General features: G+C 38.1%; 1 protein-coding gene across 2 annotated transcripts; it reads right to left on the reverse strand.

Annotated features, from left to right (window-relative positions):
- Positions 1-4,335: 4,335 nt before the first annotated feature.
- On the reverse strand, positions 4,336-11,943 carry SPP1 (secreted phosphoprotein 1). Of its 2 annotated transcripts, XM_017667097.3 has the most exons (7): positions 11,801-11,941; positions 10,605-10,672; positions 10,454-10,492; positions 7,455-7,535; positions 7,146-7,187; positions 5,829-6,113; positions 4,336-5,145 (listed from the first exon to the last, which is right to left on the reverse strand). In XM_017667097.3, the coding sequence occupies exons 2-7, from the start codon at positions 10,656-10,658 to the stop codon at positions 4,771-4,773; spliced, it is 876 nt and encodes a 291-aa protein (XP_017522586.2). In that variant the 5' UTR covers positions 10,659-10,672; positions 11,801-11,941; the 3' UTR covers positions 4,336-4,770. The 2 variants fall into 2 exon arrangements, with proteins under 2 accessions (XP_017522586.2, XP_017522587.2); XM_017667098.3 differs by lacking the exon at positions 7,146-7,187 and having other exon boundaries at positions 11,801-11,943.
- Between the last annotated feature and the right edge of the window lie 9,814 nt (positions 11,944-21,757).

The raw sequence follows: 21,757 nt of genomic DNA on the forward strand, positions 1-21,757 counted from the left end.
CTGGAGAATGTTCCATGTGCACTTGAGAAGAATGTATATCCTGTTGCTTTTGGATGTAAAGTTCTATAGATGTCTATTAGGTCCATCTGTTCTAGTGTGTTGTTCAGTGCCTGTGTGTCTTTACTTATTTTCTGCCCGGTGGATCTATCCTTTGGGGTGAGTGGTGTGTTGAAGTCTCCTACAATGAATGCATTGCAGTCTATTTCCCTCTTTAGTTCTGTTAGTATTTGCTTCACATATGCTGGTGCTCCTGTATTGGGTGCATATATATTTAGAATGGTTATATCCTCTTGTTGGACTGAGCCCTTTATCATTATGTAGTGGCCTTCTCTATCTCTTGTTACTTTCTTTGTTTTGAAGTCTATTTTGTCTGATATTAGTACTGCAACCCCTGCTTTCTTCTCACTGTTGTTTGCCTGAAATATGTTTTTCCATCCCTTGACTTTTAGTCTATGCTTATCTTTGGGTTTAAGGTGAGTTTCTTGTAAGCAGCATATAGATGGGTCTTGCTTTTTTATCCATTCTATTACTCTATGTCTTTTGATTGGTGCATTAAGTCCATTTACATTTAGGGTGACTATTGAAAGATATGTACTTATTGCCATTGCAGGCTTTAGATTCGTGGTTACCAAAGGTTCAAGGTTAGCTTCTTTAGTATCTTACTGCCTAACTTAGCTCACTTATTGAGCTGTTATATACACTGTCTGGAGAGTCTTTTCTTCTCTCCCTTCTTATTCCTCCTCCTCCATTCTTCATATGTTGTGTGTTTTGTTCTGTGCTCTTTTTAGGGGTGCTCCCATCTAGAGCAGTCCCTGTAGGATGCCCTGTAGAGGTGGTTTGTGGGAAGCAAATTCCCTCAGCTTTTGCTTGTCTGGAATTGTTTGATCCCACCATCATATTTAAATGATAGTCGTGCTGGATACAGTATCCTTGGTTCAAGGCCCTTCTGTTTCATTGCATTAAGTATATCATGCCATTCTCTTCTGGCCTGTAGGGTTTCTGTTGAGAAGTCTGATGTTAGCCTGATTGGTTTTCCTTTATAGGTGACCTTTTTCTCTCTAGCTGCCTTTAAAACTCTTTCCTTGTCCTTCATCCTTGCCATTTTAATTATTATGTGTCTTGGTGTTGTCCTCCTTGGATCCTTTCTGTTGGGGGTTCTGTATAATTCCATGGTCTGTTCGATTATTTCCTCCCCCAGTTTGGGGAAGTTTTCAGCAATTATTTCTTCAAAGACACTTTCTATCCCTTTTCCTCTTTCTTCCTCTTCTGGTATCCCTATAATACGAATGTTTTTCCTTTTGTATTGGTCACATATTTCTCTTAGTGTTGTTTCATTCCTGGAGATCCTTTTATCTCTCTCTATGTCAGCTTCTATACGTTCCTGTTCTCTGGCTTCTATTCCTTCAATGGCCTCTTGCATCTTATCCATTCTGCTTATAAATCCTTCCAGGGATTGTTTCACTTCTGTGATCTCTTTCCTGACATCTGTGATCTCCTTCCGGACTTCATCCCACTGCTCTTGCATTTTTCTCTGCATCTCATCCCACTGCTCTTGCATTTTTCTCTGCATCTCATCCCATTGCTCTTGCATTTTTCTCTGCATCTCTGTCAGCATGTTCATGATTTTTATTTTGAATTCTTTTTCAGGAGGACTAGTTAGGTCTGTCTCCTTCTCAGGTGTTGTCTCTGTGATCTTTGTCTGCCTGTAGTTTTGCCTTTTCATGGTGATAGAGATAGTTTGCAGAGCTGGTACAAGTGACCGCTGGAAGAGCTTCCCTTCTTGTTGGTTTGTAGCCTTTTCCTGGGAGAATAGCGACCTCTAGTGGCTTGTGCTGGGCAGCTGTGTGCAGACAGGGCTTCTGCTTCCTGCCCAGTTGCTTTGGGGTTTATCTCTGCTGTTGCTGTGGGCTTGGCCTGGCTGGGGCTGTTCCTCCAAAATGGTGGGGCCCCGTTGGAGGGGGAGCAGCCAGGAGACTATTTATCTCCGTAAGGGGCCTCTGTGCTCCCTGCTGCCCAGGGGGTTAGAGTGCCCAGAGATCCCCAGATTCCCTGCTTCTGGTCTAAGTGACCTGTCCTGCCCCTTTAAGATTTCCAAAAAGCACTCTCCAAACCAAAACAACAACAGCAACAATGAGAGAGGGAACAGAAAGAAAGAGAAAAAAAAAAAAAAAAGGAAAAAAAAGGAAAAAACAAGCGATTTTTTTTTTTTTTTTTTGTCCTCAGGTGCCGGTCCCAGGCACCCGCTCACTGGTCCTGCTGCCCTGTCTCCCTAGCACCAGGGTCCCTGTCCTTTCAAGGCTTCCAAAAAGCACCCACCCACCGGTCCCGCAGGGAAGGAACGCTCAATATTCTTTGTCCTCAGGCACTGGTCCCACGCACCCGCTCACCAGTCCCGCTGCCCTGCCTCCCTAGCACCGGGGTCCCTGTCCCTTCAAGGCTTCCAAAAAGCACTCGGCAAAAAGAGAGAAAAAAAAGGGGAAAAACGCGCGATTTCTTCCGTCCTCAGGTGCTGGTCTCAGGCACCCACCCACCGGTCCCACAGGGAAAAATGCGGGATATTCTTTGTCCTCAGGTGCCGGTCCCAGGCACCCGCTCACCAGTCCCGCCGCCCTGCCTCCCTAGCACCGGGGTCCCTGTCCCTTTTAGGCTTCCAAAAAGCACTCGCAGAAAAGAGAAAAAAAAAAAGGGGGAAAAACGCGCGATTTCCTCTGTCCTCAAGTGCCGGTCTCAGGCACCCGCCCACCGGTCCCGCAGGGAAAAACGGGGGATATTCTTTGTCCTCAGGCGCCGGTCCCAGCCACCCGCTCACCAGTCCCGCCACCGTGCCTCCCTAGCACTGGGGTCCCCGTCCCTTCAAGGCTTCCAAAAAGCGCTCGCCCAAAAGAGAAAAAAAAAAAAAAGGGGAAAAACGCGCGACCTCCTCCGTCCTCAGGCACCGGTCTCAGGCACCCGCCCCCAGGTCTCGCAGGGAGAAATGCGGGATATTCTTTGTCCTCCGGCGCCGTTCCCAGGCACCTCCTCACCGGTCCCGCCACCCTGCCTCCCCAGCAACGGGGGCCCGTCCCTCTAAGGCTTCCAAAAAGCACTCGCCAAAAAAAAAACCGCTCCGGTTTCTCTCCACCCGCCGGGAGCCGGGGGGAGGGGCGCTCGGGTCCCGCCGGGCCGGGGCTTGTATCTTACCCCCTTCACAAGGCGCTGGGTTCTTGCAGGTGTGGATGTGGTCTGGATGTTGTCCTGTGTCCTGTGGTCTCTATTTTAGGAAGATTTTTCTTTGTTATATTTTCATAGCTCTATGTGTTTTTGGGAAGAGATTTCCACTGCTCTACTCACGCCGCCATCTTGGCTCCGCCCCCCCATTGGTTTCATTTTTTATTGTATTTTCTATCTTCCTTTGTTGGGTTAGATAGTGGCTTATCTATTTTGCCAGGATTTTTTTTTACAGAGAACCAGCATTTGGTTTATTCATTTCTACAATTTTTTCTGTTCTCTACCTCATTACTTGGTTTTAACTTTATTTTCTTCTTTCTGCTTTCTTTTGCCTTACTTTGGTGCTTTTTTACTAACTTTTATAATGGGAGTTCAGTTTATTTATTTTCATTATTTTTTTTGTTTTTGCTGTAAGAATTTAAAGCTTGATTTTCTGTGATTGCTGGTTTAACTATACTTGACTTTGTGTTTTCATTACAATTCTTTTTAGAAATTCTGCAATTCCAAGTGTTTCCCATTTTGTTCCAAGAGTTGTTTAATAGAGAATTTTAAAAAATTTCCTAATGGAATTTCTAGTTTTAGAAAGAGCAGAGGAGCAAGACATGGAAATAAAGATGCTTGCTTCATTTCAGGCTTCCAGAACTTTTAGTCTTGACTGAAATAGAAAATTCTGATTATTACCTGAAACTGCATTTAAAAATTCTCCAATACAAAGGAACTATTTGTTCATTATCTACAAGTGATCTTAATAGATATGGGACCTGTCAGGTTTTCATCCAAGGGCAACATAGCCATAAATTTACTGAGTAAATTAATGGAGAATATTAAGAAACAATAAAATTGATTTGTGATTGGATCTAGGCTTTTTTTTAGCTTTTATATCAGCTTTGTGAAAACTAGAAAAACGTGCTACCACTGGGTGGAAGTGGTCTAGGGAGCCCTGCATGATTGGAGGATCAACCCCCATTTGATTTTTGCTCCCATTAGTGGGAACTTTAGCTCAGCCAGAAACTGTATGGTTGATCTAGCAGGCCCTAGATTGCTCTCTACTCAGTCTAGCACATTCATTAAAATGGTTACATTTATTAATTGCTGGACAAGAGACAAGCGATGGACACCACCGAACTCTTAGATTTGAACTAGATGATTTATTCACACAAAAATAATCACAACAAAATATACACTAAAAAACCAAAAGATTATAGTGACAAAAAATTTTATATTCTCTCTTATACATGTGTAGAAGTATTCTATGCTTCTACAAAAAGTATTTTGTTTGCTTCTACATAAATTTCTATTCATAAAAGAATAGCAAACATTAAAAGGCAGTTATAGTTTGCATTTCTTATTTGGAAAGAATATAGACCAAACCCTGAAGCCTTTTAGTTTACAAGGGTGTTACCATGAAGCCACACACTAAACTAATGATCAAAAACAGTATTTCCAGATCCATATACATTCACTAACTACACTGAGAAATAAGCAATTCATATTCTCTCCCACCCTGCTATAATGTATTTTTTTTCTTTTCACTAAAAGCAAAGAAATTATATTTTTATTTTTTTAATTGGCCTCAGAAGATTCACTATCTAATTCATGAGAAGTGTGGAATTTCAGTTTATCTTCTTCCCTGCTCTTAGGGTCAAAGACTAGCTTGTCTTCATGGCTAAATTCTTGGCTGACTTTGGAATCTTCCTTATTACCAATTACATCAGCATGCTCATTGCTTTCATCCTTTGCCTTCAGCGTATATTCTTTGGAATACCCTTGGCTGTTTGTTTCCGCACTCTGACTCTGGTCATCCAGCTGACTTGTTTCCTGGCTGTCCCAGTCAGAAGGCACGCGCAGGCTCCGAGCAACAAGGGTGGCCTTGCGTGCTTTATCTATCTCCTTGCTTTCCATTTGCGAAGTGAGGTCCTCCTCTGTAGCATCAGGGTACTGAATCACAGCACAAATGGAAGAAGAATGAAATGAACAGTCAGGGATGGGAACATTGTAATTCTGCTTTCTAACCTTTAGGCCAGTTCATACTGAAAACTGTCTAAATTTGGTTGAAGTAAAAAATAATACCAGCATGTTGCTTTCTTTGTATTTTTCCAAGACTTTTCACATATGTCATCGCCTTTAGTCCATCAAATATGTATGTGATGAATCCTATATGTTAGGTCTCATTGTCTCTGTTTTACATAAAGGAAAAGTGAATTGAAATTTAAAAGGCCAAGTGAATAGTAAATGGTAAGCCTATGTGTCAAATCCAGATCCTTTGACTACAGAGTCAGTGTAATTTGCAACTCTACAATTCCTCCTAGGTATTTAACTTCTAAATATGACCACTGTATTGTGAAAATAATTGCTGTTTTCTAAAGCTGTTTTTTAATTTAAAAAAATGAATGGAAGAAATGCTTTATAGCCAGGATTTGGAAAAACAGCACTGTGATTGAGAGACAAAATTAGGGAGAAATTCTGTAGACTTAGACATAATATCACCAAGTGGAAAAAAGATTTTGTATTCAGTGGTCATCCAAGTAATTATGCCGAATGGATGAATAAGTGAATAAATATTCAGACTCTGGTTTCCTAGAACTGGGTTCTAATCATAACCATCTGATGTCTGGATTTACCTGGAGTGCAGATCTGTAGAACTTCTTAGATTTGGACCTCAGTCCATAAGCCACACTATCGCCTCGGCCGTCATTTGTGTCTCCTGTAGGGTCAGCTGGGGTGAACACGGGGGTTGCTGGAACGTCAGTGACTAGTTCATCCGACTCATCAGAATCGTCAGGGTCATCCGTGTGATCCACGTCATCTGACTTGCTGGCGTCAGCGGAGTCCTGGCTGTCCCTGTTGTCTCCGTCCTCTTCATCATCCACGTCATCATGGCTTTCATTGGACCTACTTGGGCGGGTCTAAAAACCAACATGGCCGAAAAAATCAGTTGAAGGGTTTTAATTTTCCCTTAGCCTTTACAGTGCAATCGTCTTTTACTATCTTTTATTTAGTTTCAGAATCTTTGCATTCACAAAGTGCATTCACTCAGTGGCTTTTAGGAGCTCCAGTGAGCATGGTCTAGTTTCTTTTTAACACGGAGATAAATAGAATCACAGTCTGGGGTTTTTTTCTTTTTCTCCCATAAAAGTTATTTTCATAGATATTTTCAAGCTGAATATATGAGGATAACATTTATATCGATGAGATTGTTTTTTGCCTTGCTCATATTAGACATTAACTTAACATATTCAGTGATGCAATAAATGCAGAAGCATAATTGTGAGACTAGTTTTTTACTTGAAATGAGAATTCTCAGATCAGAACATCCATATTAATTCATGTACCAAAACTTGAAACTGTCCTATTAGCATGCTAATAGAGGCAACTCTGTTATGCATGAGTGTAAACCACAGCTCAAATCTGTCAGTTGAAATAGCCAATGAATGTTTATTAAATTTCCGATTAGCAAATATACTGGGTCATTTATCAGACTTTCCTTATTAGAGATTCTTAGCATATTCAAGTGGAATCTTAAGGAAAACAAATTTAACTTATTTCTTAGCTTAGCAGATATATTACTTGTCCAAATAGAGTAGTTATATGAGGAACAGAAACATTCCTAGAAGCAAAATCTTAGCTTTGGTAGCATTACTTAGATGTTTATCAGATACTAGGTAAAACATCTACAAAATCCCTTGGATAAATTGTAAGAGTCTCAGTATTTCAAGTAAATATGTCCCGACACACTAAACTTATCTAAAGAAACCTGATATTTCTGACATTTAGTAAGTACATGTTTTCTTTCTGAGCAAGTTTTAGAGTGGTAATTCACTGGAAAATTTGCTAATGGGATTTTGTCAGAATTGAACCCAGTTAATGTCATCAGGAGAAAGTGGGTTCTTTCATTTCTCCAAGGCATGGTGGGCCTCTGATTCAAAGTGAGAACTCACCTCTTGTTTGAAGTTATCAGTTTCTTCAGAGGACACTGTATTCTGAAGAATGAAGGGCATATGTCAGTGTATGTCATCCATGCTTAACTTTTTAGTTCAAAAGGTAGGCTTTTCTACCCAAAGCAACCTCAGTGCTGGATGGCTTAAAGTGGGAAGAAGCCAACTGACTGGTGGATTGGTGTCCTAAGCTCATATTTACCAGCAGGTAGGAAGGATCCATTTAACCAGCCCAAATAGCCTGTATGGGGCTATGTTTTGTAGTTATTCTTTAATTGCAAGAAATTTAATTTTTAAAATTAATTAAAATACCTGTAGTGCTAGGAGAGTCTGCTTGTGAGATGGGTCAGATTTTAGCCATGAGGCTACAGCATCTGGGTATTTCTGGTAAAGCTACAAAAAAAAAAAAAATTACATATTTGTGATAATTTTAAAAAGAAACATAGAAATTACTAAGTGATAAGCTGCAAAAACCATGCTTCACTGAGCTTGATGGATAAGCATAATATGCATGTATATAGTCAACCAGAACCTTTGAGACCCCTTTTATAACTTATTTTTTACTGCAGATTCATTTAATAAACTCTTAGACAGCACTTACTATGGACCAGGTGTTCTTTCAAAGTGATTTACAAATATTTATTCATTGATTCTTTCACCTCCCTATGAGACAGGTATCATTCTTATTACCATTTTACAGATCAGGAGAGACTCAGGCACAATGAAGTTAAGTGGTAATAGATGGCAGACCCAGGGTTCAAATCTGGGCACATTGGCTTTTCACATTGATAATAACCCTGTACATTCCTGTTCTGTGTTCTGGGTTTGCTAGCTGAAATTCCCTCTCAGATAAAGCACATCTAAAGCAGAGGTGCCCTTACTTAATGTTGACCTTCATAGTTTCCTCCCTCTGTGGAGCAAGGAGATACTCTCTAAGGTTGTGCTGTCTAGTATGGTATCCTCTAGTCACATGGTTATTTAATTTAAGTAAATAAAAATAAAACATTCAGTCCCTCAGGTGTACTAGCTACATTTTGACTGTTCAGTAGCCACATGTGTCTAGTAGCTGAGTGAACAGTGCAGAAATATATTAACATCATTGCACAAAAGTTCTATTGCTCTAAGGTGCCAAAGACATGAATGGAATGCCATAACTTCTGCCAAGTCATTTATCTGGAAAATGATTATAATAGTTTAGTGCAGAAAATGAAAATTGCTCTGAGTAAGTGTCATCAGCTCTGTCACCCAGGGCCAGTTACTTCATATTCCCGTCATTGAGAATGAGAGCCCTGGCGGTTCACAGGGTTCCTTCTGCAGCCACCAAGTAGGCAGGTGGGTTGTGGGGCGGGGAGTAGGGAGAATAGGGAAGAAACCAGTCAGGGGCGCTTCGGGTTTCCCCATGTCTGGCTCTAACCAGAGCAGCTTCATATTGGGTTTCTCTAAAATGTTTTGCTGAAAGAAAGGGTTTCTTGCCTTAAAAAGATGTGAAAACTACCATCTAGATGAGTTCAATGTTCCCCTCTTTTTTTTCTTTAAAACACATACTTACATGAAAATTATATATGAATATGCCATAATTTATACACACACACACACACACACATATATATATATATATATCCTGATGATACATGTAATACATGCTTAGGGAGAATGTATAAGTTAAATTTATAATTTAAAAGAGACAATATGAAGAAAATATAGATAAGCAAAATAAACAGACTAAAACCTCCAAATAATCTTAACACAGATAACCAATGTTGACCTTTACAGGTGTCTCCTTACAGACTTTTCCATATTTCCAACTAGCTCTAAATTTCTAGAATTCTGGAAGGTTGAGCTCTTCATTTATTGTCTAAATACAATTTAAACTTGATACTGCCGTGGCTTCATCTGCCATATTTATTCCATAAAAAAGGCACAAGTTCTTGCCTCAAATAGTATAATGACCTCTATCTTATCTGGCAATGTTAATTTTTCTATCTTATTACTGTGACCAATCAATACTTGTACTCTCCAATCTATTAGAAAACAGACATGCCTATGCACACCCACTTACATACCCAAACACACAGCCATATTTCTGTCAATGTTTTCATAAAGCAATCTATTTTCAGTGACCTCAGGCAACTGTACATTGGCCTTCATTCTGTTCATCTGGAACTCTGTGTGCCTTTTTGTTCTAGCTCCTCAGGACAATGCCCATTTGTTGTTGAGCTGGCACAGGTTTGCCTATTACGGAGGGGCAGGTACTTCTATGGTGCTGGTCAAATAATTGTAATAAAGAGTTGGATTTGGAATTATGTTTGGTTACAAGACTGTGATCACATCAGCTGACAAGCACAATAGATTCAGGCAGCATAGACTTTTTATATAATGGGCTTCTTAGCAAATATCTTAGGAGTCACTGTATTGTAAATATTGTGGTTATACACACTGTCCAGTATGTGAGACAAATTTTACACTTAGGAAAGCAAAGGAATTTTCTACTTCTACTACAGTATTTTGACTCATGGAAAGAAAAGGTCACACAGCTTTACAGAATTCATTTTGCATAAATGTTAATGGCATAGAGTGTTATTTTATTACATTAAAAAGTCTAGTTTGGTGTTAAGAGCATATATTTATAAAAAACTACACAGATCTTCCTCAGATTATGATGGGATTATATCCTGATAAACCCATTGTAAGTTGAAAATATTTTAAGTTGAGAACACGTCTGATACACCTAACCTACTGAACATTAGAGCTTAGCCTAGCCTATCTTAGACATTCTTAGAACACTTACAATGAATTTTACATTGCCCACATAGAGTAGGCGCAAATAACACAAAGCCTATTTTATAACAAAGTATTGACTATCTCCAGTAGTTTATTGAGTACTGTACGGAAAGTGACAAACAGAACAGCTGTGAGGGCACCAAGTGGTCTGTAAGTGTGCTGATTGTTTACCCCCGTGATCGGGTGGCTGATGGGGAGATAGATGTAGCTCGCTGCCCAGGATCACAAGAGAGCATGGTACCACATACCGCCAGCCCAGGAAATGATCAAAATTCAAGATTTGAAGTATGTTTTCTACTTGAATACATACCACTTTTGCACCACTCTAAAGTTGAAAAAACCCTACCGTTGTTAAATTGGGTCTGTTCTGTGCTTGGTACTGGCTTATGTAGAAAGCAGGTTGCAATAAATACTTAAAAATCAACAGGTTTGACTATGAAAATACGTGAAATTGCAACACATAGTCTGTTGTGCCTCTGGTAGAGTTGAATAAATCATTTAACTACGTGATAAACCTTAACAATGCTTACCTGCTTTTCCTCAGAGCTCCGTGAATCAGCTTGTTTAACCTTTGAAACAGAGAAGATGAAGAAAGATTACAATGTGAATGTGTTCCTAGCTCATGGGAACACACAATTCATTTCTTTTGAGGAATTTCCTTTAAGATTCAGCTGTACTCACTGGAAGGGTGCAGGCAATGCCTAAGAGGCTGAAGCAAATCACTGCAATTCTCATGGTGCCGATTTGTCCTGCAAAATATTTTGTAAGGAATTATTTGATTTCTTCATAGGTTAAAACAGGATGCCTTTTTAAAATGCTACTGCATTACGAAATAATCACAAATAAAAATACTTTCTGTAGAATATTTTCTATTTCATAGAAATATAACTTTTGTTTTATTGCTATGGTCTTTTTAGACCATAAATATTCATAACGTTACATGTATCCTATGCCTCTTGCTGTTCTGCAAGGGAGAGAAGAAATTTACAAGTCTACATTTATTCAGTTTTAATATTTACAGTCCCCGAGATGATACCATCACTATCTGCTATCTCCAGCTATTGAAACCTAAAGATATAGAAACAGTCATTTAATTAAAATAATAAGCTAGTGTGGGAATATTTATTTCTCAGAGGAGAAAAATATGGAGAAAATGAAACTATGGAAGAAATTTGCTTTCACCATATTTCCTGCATGCAATTCAAACCTGATTTTTAACTTAAAAACTAAAAAGGCATTACTTAGGTAAAGTGAAGCTCTCTCTAAATCCAGTTATTTAAGTATTCTAGAAATTTGAAATGAAAAGGAAAACATTGAAAACAGTCAACAGCTTTTCTGTTTGTGATAATCAGCCTACATAGTGGCATGTAGGTATTTTGGTGGAAGTTTTAACAACTAATTATGGAAGTAAAATATTAAGAAAGGGATTTTTCCTTGAAAATAGGGTGTCTCATCATTTAAAAAATGGCATTATCATTGACTTACAGTAGCACTAAAGATCCTTTTCCTTCTAAATGCCCCCAAATCATATCAGCTGTCCATTTAAAATGATGTAGATACAACCATTCCAAAGGGATTTAAGTATTCTAGAGGCATAGAATTTTACTTTTTTTCTGACTGAAAGATGTGGTTTCAGTTCTTTTGAGGACTCAGTGAAAGCATTTTTGAATTTTATATTTGACTAGCTTTCAAAACAGCCATTCACCTTTCCTCCAGGAGATCTGTAATGAATCTGGCATGTTTATTTAAAGGACTAGAACAATTTAAATCTTCTTAACAGCTTTACAGTTAAACCGTTTTCCTTACAACTTGACTTTATCCATGAAATGAAGCTGAATGCACAGGGCATCAAAAAAGGTAGCGAACTGCAGGCTTACCCAGGTCTGCGGCTGGCTGAGGAGAGTCCAGTGCCAGACAAGGCTGCACTCCCTGCTCTCTTCTTGCTGCTGACAGTGAAGCCCTCTCAGAATTTAAATGCTGCTCCAGACATTCTCCACCAACACAAGGAGGCGGAGAGATGTGTCATGAGGTTTTCAGCCATTGCCCAACCCACTTGCTCCCACACTTCCCCTCTGGTTTTGCGGTTCACGTAAACACACACACAAATGACTCTACAGTTAGAACATTACTGAGGTACAATATTATTAACTAGCATTTTCATTTATGGGATTGGCATTCAGCATCATGGAAGGGCATCTAAGAGTCCCATATAAAGGGAGGAAGATAGGTAAAATATGTAACCAGCTGTGCCTCATAATTATACTTATTTAAGAGCTACAAGGCTATTTGCTCAGGTGTCCAATGAGTTCAGAACCCTCCCTCCATCCTTACTACTCAAGCTCAGTTTCGTGATTTCAAGTACTCAGCAGCTTTTCATTTAGATAAATGGCGTTAGTCACATTAAAATCCACATTCACCATAATGTTGCTCATGTAATTGTATATTAATGATACCAAAAAAAAATCCACATTTATGTCCCTTAGGTTGGACTTACAATGACTTTTCAAGGACATGGATTTTTGTCTCATTGTTTGTATTGGAGGTGATGAATCTGAATACTTTGCTATACCAAACAGAAGAATTTTAATGAACTCTAGCTGCTGCAGAATAAAGCAGGTTCTGACAGAGCAGGGTTACTGCTCAGAGTGCCCCTTCAGGAGCCAGAGATTGGGTTTGAATCTCCCTCTGCCACTAACAAGCTGTGTGATCTTGGACACATCACCTAGTCTCTCTCTACCTGTTTCTTCACCTATCAAATGCACATACTGTTACCTAGTTCATGTGGTTTTTGAGAAGTTTAAATGAATTGTGTAACACTAACAATCCTTGGCACAGAAACACTGTGTTCATGTTAACTATTACTGAAATTTTTAGGAGGGACAGGTAGTCATAATTTGTAATGTCTTTAAATGGAATAGGTTATTAAAATGAGATTAAGTGTAATTATCTTTAAACTGTGTGTATCAATTAGGGTAATCTGTACATCTGTAAAGGAATGGATTAGATTTATGAATTATCTTTTTCTATTTTTTTCTCCCAGGATATATGAAGTTGGTTCTTTAATAATAAAATTAAAAAAAATTCTATATTAAAAAAAACTTTACTGGGTATTTAGAAGGTGTTTGAATCTAAGAGAATTACAAGTGAAGTTTGAATATTGAAATGGAAATAGGGGTAGCAGAGTTCTGAGTACATTTTAAGTATTTAATATTGTTTGAGATTACTTAACCTTTTCATATACCTTCCTCAGTTGTGAAATGGGGACTGCGCTATTCATTTGCCTCACACCTCCATTCTTAGAATCATGTGTGAAGTGAGATTAAAGATAAAGAATTTATTTATTGTTAGTTCTGTCGAGGGTGTCAGTTCTTGTTTGCCAAATATTGCTTTTAATATAAATATGGATTAAATAATTTCTTCCAGTATCATTAGTATAATTAATCCATAGGTTTTATGGACATTGGTAGAGGAAAAATGTGTCTCTTTTAAATTGGACACGTTCCATATGAATTGATATTGTTGACTTGTGGGTTGTAAGCACTCATATCAATAATTCAGATGGAATCTACCTCTATAAAATATAAAACACACGGGTTATGAAGTTGCAAAACAGACTTCTTGTTTCTGCTTTTAAAAGCTGGTTATTTTCTTTAAACACATTACCCACATGAATTTGTCATGCTGTCAGTTTGGTGGGGGGAAGTTCACAAATTCTAAAAAGAACAAGATTGCCACAGGACTCATGATGGTTTACTCTGTACCCACGGGAGTGATTTAATAATAACTTAGAGAGTTATAGGAATAGATGTCGCTGCAGTCATCTTGAAATGACCCATAGGACCCATCAGAGGACGCTTCTGGTCATAGCTCCGAAGTGCCACACGATGGCAGCGTTTCTGAAAAGGAATTCAGACCATAAACTGGTTCTGTCAGTTTTCTTATTACAGCAGGGTAGAACATACCTGTATTTAATAACAGAACTGTAAAATCATTGTGGGGCCTTCCATTTCTTGGAATGCCAGGTGAGCAAATAGTTCCCAACAATGACACAGTAACAGAGAACACAGAGGCCGAGAGCACCAAGGCATCCTTGTTTGGCTGGGTCCTTGCCGTCAGCGATCCCAGGTACATGCTATTGTCTCCTTCCCCACTTCCCACACTCACTCAAAAGGTTACTGATCCCCAGGTCTCAGAGTAAAAGCTTGTGAGTTCATGGTTAAAGAATGTGTCTGGATGATCCTGAGATGAAAAGATAAAGTGATTTCTAGTGGAGACCTTTATGCAAAGTGTGGGATAGATAGTGTGTCATTCTGACTTTTGAAGAGGCTCATGATTCTTGATTTTTGTAATCAGACATATACTGACACTTATTTTTTCCTGAGTAAGATTTTCCAACAGTCAGAATTAAAATGTTAAAAGAGATTTAAGTCAGAGAGGCTTGATCTGTAGCGTTTCCATACGATTCCATTCTTGATTGGGCTAATGCTTGGTTATTAGAATCAAAAGGTCAAAATGATCAAATTCCTTCTAAAACTTGTATGTGGACAAGAAAAAGTTTAGTTGTTAAACTGGAATGCAAAGAGTGGTTTGTGATTGTATAATATAGGCACATGATAAGAGGACATACTGAAACATGTAAAGAACAGTATATTTTGGCCCTTTAATGTTTGAATTCTTCAATAAAATGAACATCCAATGACATGCTCATCCCTTAGCAGTTTATGTGCCAACAAATATTTATGCAGTAAAAAATTAACTGCAAAGAAATTTACAAAAATTTTATGAAATAAAAAAATTATAATAAAATGTATGTAATTCTAATATAAGTTGAGTCATACTAATGATTATTTCCTGTTGCTTTTATAAATCTTCAGATTGAACATCTCCTCTGGGTCCTATTAGAAATCCTGATCAGGCAGAAAAGATTACACCTGAGAACTTCAGGCACAATTCCTGCTCCCAAAGAAGGCTGGTCAGGTGAATACTATTTTTTACAGAACATGAAGTTCTCTGAGGTCTAGCCTTTCTTTTCTCTCTCCAGATTTATCTTTATCCAACTCCCCTTCTTGTACTCCGTGCAACAAGCCCCTAATGCAGCCTGCCCAGGATCTAGCACACCTGTGATTATTGCCCTTCCATGCTTGTCTCCTTAAACTGACAAGTAAACTCCCTCCAGGAAGAGACTGGGTCTTATTCATGTTTGTTTCTACAGTTTCCTGTTAGGCACTAAGTAAATGTTTGAGGAGCAAGTGAATAAAGGAGCACTACTTTAATAATGCTTAATCCAAAAAAAAAAAATAATGCTTAATCCTGTGGGTGCTCTATGTGACACTTGAATTTATTACCAGCTCCAGGGAGCTGGGTCAACTGCTGGGTTCTCAGAGCAATTGGTACGGTAATACCCCCTTATGCATGGTTCCGCTTTCTGCCATTTCTGTTACTTGTGGTCAATCCCGGTCTGGAAACCACATTTCGGAAGCAGATGATCCTCCTGCTATAAAATCTCAAAAGGTCAGTAGTGGCCTAATGCTACGTCACAATGCCTGCGTCATTAACATCACTTCACCTCATCTGGTAGGCATTTTATCATCTCACATCATCACAAGAAGAGTGAGTCTAGTACAGTAAGATATTTTGAGAGAGAGACCACACTCCCATAACTTTTATTATAGCATATTGTCATAATTGCTTACTTTATTGTCAGTTATTGTTGTTAATCTCTTACTGTGTCTGATTTATAAATTAAACTTTGTCATAGGTGTGTGTGTAAATGGTAACAACTATACACATGGTTTGGTACTATCTGCCGTTTAGATCCACTGGGGGTCTTGGAATGTATTTCCCATGAATAAAGGAGCACGACGGCATATATGCTTTAAAATGCCATTGTAGAATTTGAAGAGCCAGGATCTTCTCCCATTATCTATGGGGTTCTGACAAGCCCTTTAACATGTCTGGGTCTCATGTTTCTTGATAGAGATCATTTAAATAAGTTTTAAGTTCAGTTTGAGCTGAATAAAATTCTGTGATTTTATGTTTCTTTTTAAAATTTTTGAGGAATTAAATACTGACATTGCAGTAGGATGAGCAAACAGATTGTGGGAAGAGAGATGGCCTTGAGGTTCTAAGAGGAGTTCAGACTAAAACCCAGAAAGGGAAGATTTTGATGCAAGGTCTGTCTAATAGACCAGCAGTCAGGTGAAAGTCAAAGCATCTTTTAAAGTGTGTTTAAATAAACAATCATGTATGTTTGCTATCTTTTAAATCACAGATAAAAAATTAATTAATTTCATAATAATAATAATAATATTAGTACAAACTTAATTTTTTAAAGGAGGAAAATCACTCCCAACATATGATGTCAATAATAAGCCAGTTTCTAATAAGTCAATCTTTGATCTTCTGAGAATTTTTTGTCCTTACCTCTCCAAATACATGTTTTTAGAGGGGTGTTCTCAGTATGGGTCTCATGAATTTCTTTCGGATTCTGTTACACCAAGAGTGGGAGACTCAGGAGAAAGTGACTGAAGAAGTTTGGCTTGTTTCTTTCTTGGAAGATGCCTACTGTGGTTTTAGGAGGCAATTTTGTTGCCAAACAGATCAGGAAAATCAGGCTTTCACATAATCTGGAGATGTTTTTAGATTTTTCTATCTCGTACTCACATCCTCTTCATTTCCAAGCATCTGTAGATGTGACTGGTCTAGACAACCTGTTCATTTCACTTTGTATGCAGTGAAATTGTTTGAGTTACCTAGAATCAATTCCATCCTCTTCTCACCCATTTCATGCTTAACAAATTTCTCCTTGTTTTTTACCTTAGAAATTCTTCCTTGTAATTATTATGCCTTCAAATTTATCTTTTCTATGGCAATGAAGAGTAGGCCCAGAACTTCTCTCTTTGCTTGTTAAAAGGAGAGATAGTCAAAATAATAATAACAATAATAATGGTAATTATGTATGTTTTCATGGAATACCTTTGATGTACTAGATTTAAAAACATATGTCTCTATTCCTAACAGCTATAGGAATTCAGTATTCTGATCTCAATTTTTCAGGTAATTAAATAGAAGCCATTTACTGTGTAATAATTTCTATAGACATGATTTCATTCACTCCTTGCAAAAACCTTTGAGTAAATATTTACAGGGTCAGTAGAAGTCCAGAGGAGGTACTTGTCTGGGCAGGAAAACTTCCCAGAGGATGCTGGGATTCAGTACAGAGGAGGAAATATGATATTTAGAGACTCACTTTTAAGATCTGAATCAAAATTATAAGCATCCAACTTTGATGTTGAAAAAAATGAATACACATACAACCAAAGCTATGTTACAATGACGATGGGATATCTTTAAAGAGAGTGAATAATTTGTTTATGATAGGTTCAAATCTAACCAAAATGCAAAGCTTTATTTTTCCATATGTCATTTGGGTAATGTCATGCATGCTATGGTTGTGAGCCATGCAGTGTCAGAGAATGTTAATAAATCTCTGCTCATCTCAGTAATCTGCTTTGATCAGCAATTCAAAAATTCATGATTACTGATTATAGGTTAGTAGTGGTAGCTTTATACTTAATACAATGACCTAAAATATTAGTTGTCATGATCAGCTCAACTTTGAGTGAATTGCTTATCAATATAATATCTAGAAAAAGGCACAATTCAAAGGTACAGTTTTATCGTTAGCCTTTTTGTTCTATTACATTTGGATTCCTTACAGCACCTACCATAATAATATGGCAGGTACTGCTGGCCCTGCAATGAAGATTCATCGTTTAGAGTAGTTCCTTGGAAGCAGCTGCCCAGCAGAAACTAAATTTTCCAGCATCTCTTGCATCGGACCATGGCCCTGTTCCTAGTTCTTGCTAATGGAATGTGAACTAAAGTAGTGTGTTTCACTTCCAGGCTGTAGTATCTAAAACCTAAAAGTGTCTTCTCCATAGTCATATTCTTCACCTTTTGGCTGAATGGAGAGGATTCTGAGGCACTTTTAGAGGGCATAGCTTGAGCTGTCTGCTGACCAGGAACCCTGATATTGAATATTATGTGAACCAAAAATGTGCTCTTTTGCCTTAGGTCCCAGTATCTGTTACAACAGCAGGTGTTATACTGATTAATGCAACCCCTACACAATAATGCTTATACATAGTTTTTTAATGTTAGCATCTATGTACCAGATCACTAGACTTATGAGATTGGATTTAGATTTTGCTGTCATAATTTTTATATAATTTCTATGTGTATAGGGAATTTTCTATTCATTTTTGCTTCCCCATTCCTAAAACCCTGAATTAGTCCATGTGAAATTGCTAATGTGTTATAACTGGAGTTGATTATTTTATACAGTATGTGACTCATTTAATTCCAAAAGGAGTATGGGTAGCTATTTTAGGTGATTAGGAGAGCAGTTCTCTTGATCCTCTGTTTCTGTTTTTCCATTTTTACCAGAATAGAATTAGCTTGGTACAAGATAGTGTCCAATGTTGGAAACTAGGGGACTGATTTTATTTGGACTATAGTACAAGTTCCATGAAATATTGTCAAATTAGCTTGCCTCTGAGAAGAGAGAGGCTATAGCTATCTCCTAATAAATAATAAACTCATCTTACAACTTCTGATTGTTCATACAGCATCATTTGCTTTTACTTCTTAATTAGGCCCCTTCTGCTTTTTGGCCTGTTCACCAAGGGGCAGACAGGCGTAGGGAGATACTAAGGTAAAATCCTCCTTTATATTTAAGGACTTAAGGTCATGTTCTCTGAAGGTTTTGGTGGACTTCTGTTCCCTGGTAGGAATGTGTTTACGATTAATTTTAGTCTTAGTTGCCTTTTACCCAGGGCAAATATTGTGTGGATGCTGAGTTCTAGGAAACTTGAAGAATTTAAGAATGTTGTCACCATGGTTTCTAGTATGGAGATGACCATAATTAGAGGAAATGGTAGGTTGCATTAGAAACTGTCTATGGTTGGGAGCTGGAGTTTTTGACCCTTTCCTGTAAATTTCACTGATATTCCTCAAAAGATCTGTGGTGGTCTTTTGGTCTGTGGCTCATAGGTTGGCCAAGGGGTTAGCCAGGGTTCTTAGTGAAGCAGGAAAAGAGGCCACGTATAGCCTATCAGCATAGCTGGTACACCCACTTGTCTGGGCTGGGAAGGAAGTGGAGGCTGGGGTCGGGAAAGGGGCCTATTTATGCTCTGAGACAGTGCCAAAGCATCTCAGACTTGGGTTTCACTTTATTTTTGTTTATGTGGATTTGGTTTAGATGCAAGTAGAACTGTGGTATCTTAACCTCTAGTAAGATTTCAGACATACATCTTGCTTCATCAAGCTCAGTCTCAGGAATACAGTTTGTATCTTAAAGATGATGGTGTTCTGAATTTAGAAAGATGAAGATAGTGCATTTTCATTTAAATCTCATAACCTTTGACTGAGGTTGGAAATTAATAAACATTTCATTTTTATTTTTAAAAAGAGTGATAAGAATCCTACATATGTTTACTTTCCTAAAACCTATTTTACTTTCATAGTCGTTTTATAAAATTGGGCAACTAGTTTATTTTTTGTGGTAATGTGGGCAGGAGGACTAGAACCAGGAAATAAAATCAGTTTCCCTTTTATCTGACTGTCCCATGTATGTGTGAACACATGCTGTGTGTAGATCTTTTTCTTACACAAAGCTAAGAGTTAAGTTATTATTATTATTTTTTTACAAAAATCCATGAAACATAAAAGCATATAATAGTTGAGAGATTTTGGGGAAAGAATGCTAAGAAATCAATAATGTAAGTGTTGAGGCAAACTTAGAACAAGAATATAAAATGTCTAGTTCTATACATTGACTAACAAATACTAATTTAGTTGCTTTGAAACAGAATAATTTAGCATCAAGTACTTAAAAATACTAATTTCAGTCAATATAATTAAAAAATATGGATCGTGTGTCTCCGCTGGGCTATTAGAAGTAGCATTTCCCAACTTACTACTATTGTTCTAGTCTTAGAATCTCCCAAGAAGCTGGAAGAGGGGTGGTATGAAGGCAGGGCATTAAGAAAGGAGGGGTAATTCTTGACTTGTGATTCCATTTGAGCTCTAAGACAACTCAGATTCTAGGTGGGCAGAAAATCACTAAGAATGGAGATCAGAGCAGAAGTTTGGGCTCAAATTAAAAAAGGTGCCATCAATGTCAGCCAAATCAGTGTATTCAGAAAGCAGCACTGAGCTGGCATTGCACTGGGGTATTTATTCCTGGTTTTGGGTCTTTTCCTCAGGTGCCAAACTGAAAAACTGCAGCTCTATCCGTCCTTTACTTTACTTTTCTAGATCAGGAGTCAACAAGCTCTTGGGCCAAATCCACCCACAATTTATTTTTGTCAATAAAGTATTATTGGAATATGGCCAAGCCATTCATTTATGTAGTGTCTATGGCCGCTTTACTACTGCAACAGTAGGGTTGAGTTGGGTAAGAGGCCATATGGTCTACAAATCTTGAAATATTTACTATTTAGACCTTAACAGAAAAGGCCTCATGTTATTACAGATGAAAGATATTTCTTATTTTAGTTTATTCTTTAGCTCAAGCATATGAATCAGACCCCCACCCAGTTCCCACCTGTCATTTCTGGCTACATCAAGTACTTTTTGAGGTGGGAGGAACAGTATTCCATGTGTGGTGTCAAATGCATGGGCCCAGCTTTGAACAACACAGTACAGTGCTTTCTGTTTTATTTTCTCTAATCCTGATAATGCTCTGCTTTACAGTCAGCATAGGACACTGAATCAATGATATGAAGGCCAAGGGCTTAATGATTTTCAGATCTCTTTCTGGTCATAAGCAATAGCTTATTAGGTAAAATCTTGTAAATGTACTTGAAATTTCTGCCAGGTGTAAATATCCCTCCTTATATGTGCTCACCTGACACTTTCTCTCACTTTTCCTGCTTTTTCCATAGAGTCCCTTGTGAGATAATTCTGTAATTATCCCTTTGTTCTCACCTTTCACTAAGCCAAAGATCTTAGTATCATTTGTAAATCAGAGAATTTTAGTATGATTAATGATATTAATACTTTTACTTTATTTATTACCTTCTAAGCATTTAAAATACTTTCATATTGATGATCTGGATTGATGCTAGTAACAGCATTTGCCTCTGGGAAAGGGATCTGATTGGCTAGGGGCAAGAATGGAATGGAGACTTAGAGTTTCACAGCAATAAACTTTATAGCTTTTAAATTTTGCATCCTGTGTGCATTAGTTGTATATATTACTGTGTAGAAGAATTACCAGAAACTTAGCAGCTTAAAACAACACATATTTATTTTCTCAGAGTTTCTGTGGGTCAGGAATTCAGACATGGCTTAGCTGGGTTCTCTGCATCAGAGTCGTCACAAAGTGAAGTGTTAGACAAGGCTGGAGTTTCCTCCGAAGGATCGATTATGGAAGGATCTGCTTCCAAGCCTACATGGCTATTGGCAGGATTTAATTCCTTGAGGACTGTTGGACTAAGAGCCTTAGATCCTAGTTGTTTGTTGGATGGAGGCCTCCCCAGTTCATCTTCAACACCACAAATTGCTTCCTCAAAGCAGAAAAGCTGAAAAAGCAATAGAAGGAGTCTGGTAGTAAAATGCAAGTCAAATTTTATGTAACCTAATTATGAAATGACTACCTATCACTTTTGTCCTATTCTGTTTGTTAGAACAAATAGTTAGGCCATCCTATATCAAAGGGAGGAAACTAAGCAAGGATGTGAATACCAGGAGTTGGAGATTATAAAGGGGACATTTTAAAGTCTGCCTATCACAATGTATGTGTCTGTGTGTGTGTATTACCTATTAGA

The sequence above is a fragment of the Manis javanica genome, chromosome 5 (genome assembly GCF_040802235.1).
Source record: "Manis javanica isolate MJ-LG chromosome 5, MJ_LKY, whole genome shotgun sequence".
Classification (NCBI taxonomy): Eukaryota; Metazoa; Chordata; class Mammalia; order Pholidota; family Manidae; genus Manis; species Manis javanica.

Coding starts and splice junctions, on each gene's coding strand:
- SPP1 (XM_017667097.3), bottom strand. CDS start 10,658: ATGAGAATTGCAGTGATTTGCTTCAGCCTCTTAGGCATTGCCTGCACC. Junction 10,493..10,604: donor GCATTGCCTGCACCCTTCCA/GTGAGTACAGCT, acceptor TCTGTTTCAAAG/GTTAAACAAGCTGATTCACG. Junction 5,146..5,828: donor TCTACAGATCTGCACTCCAG/GTAAATCCAGAC, acceptor GCTGTGATTCAG/TACCCTGATGCTACAGAGGA.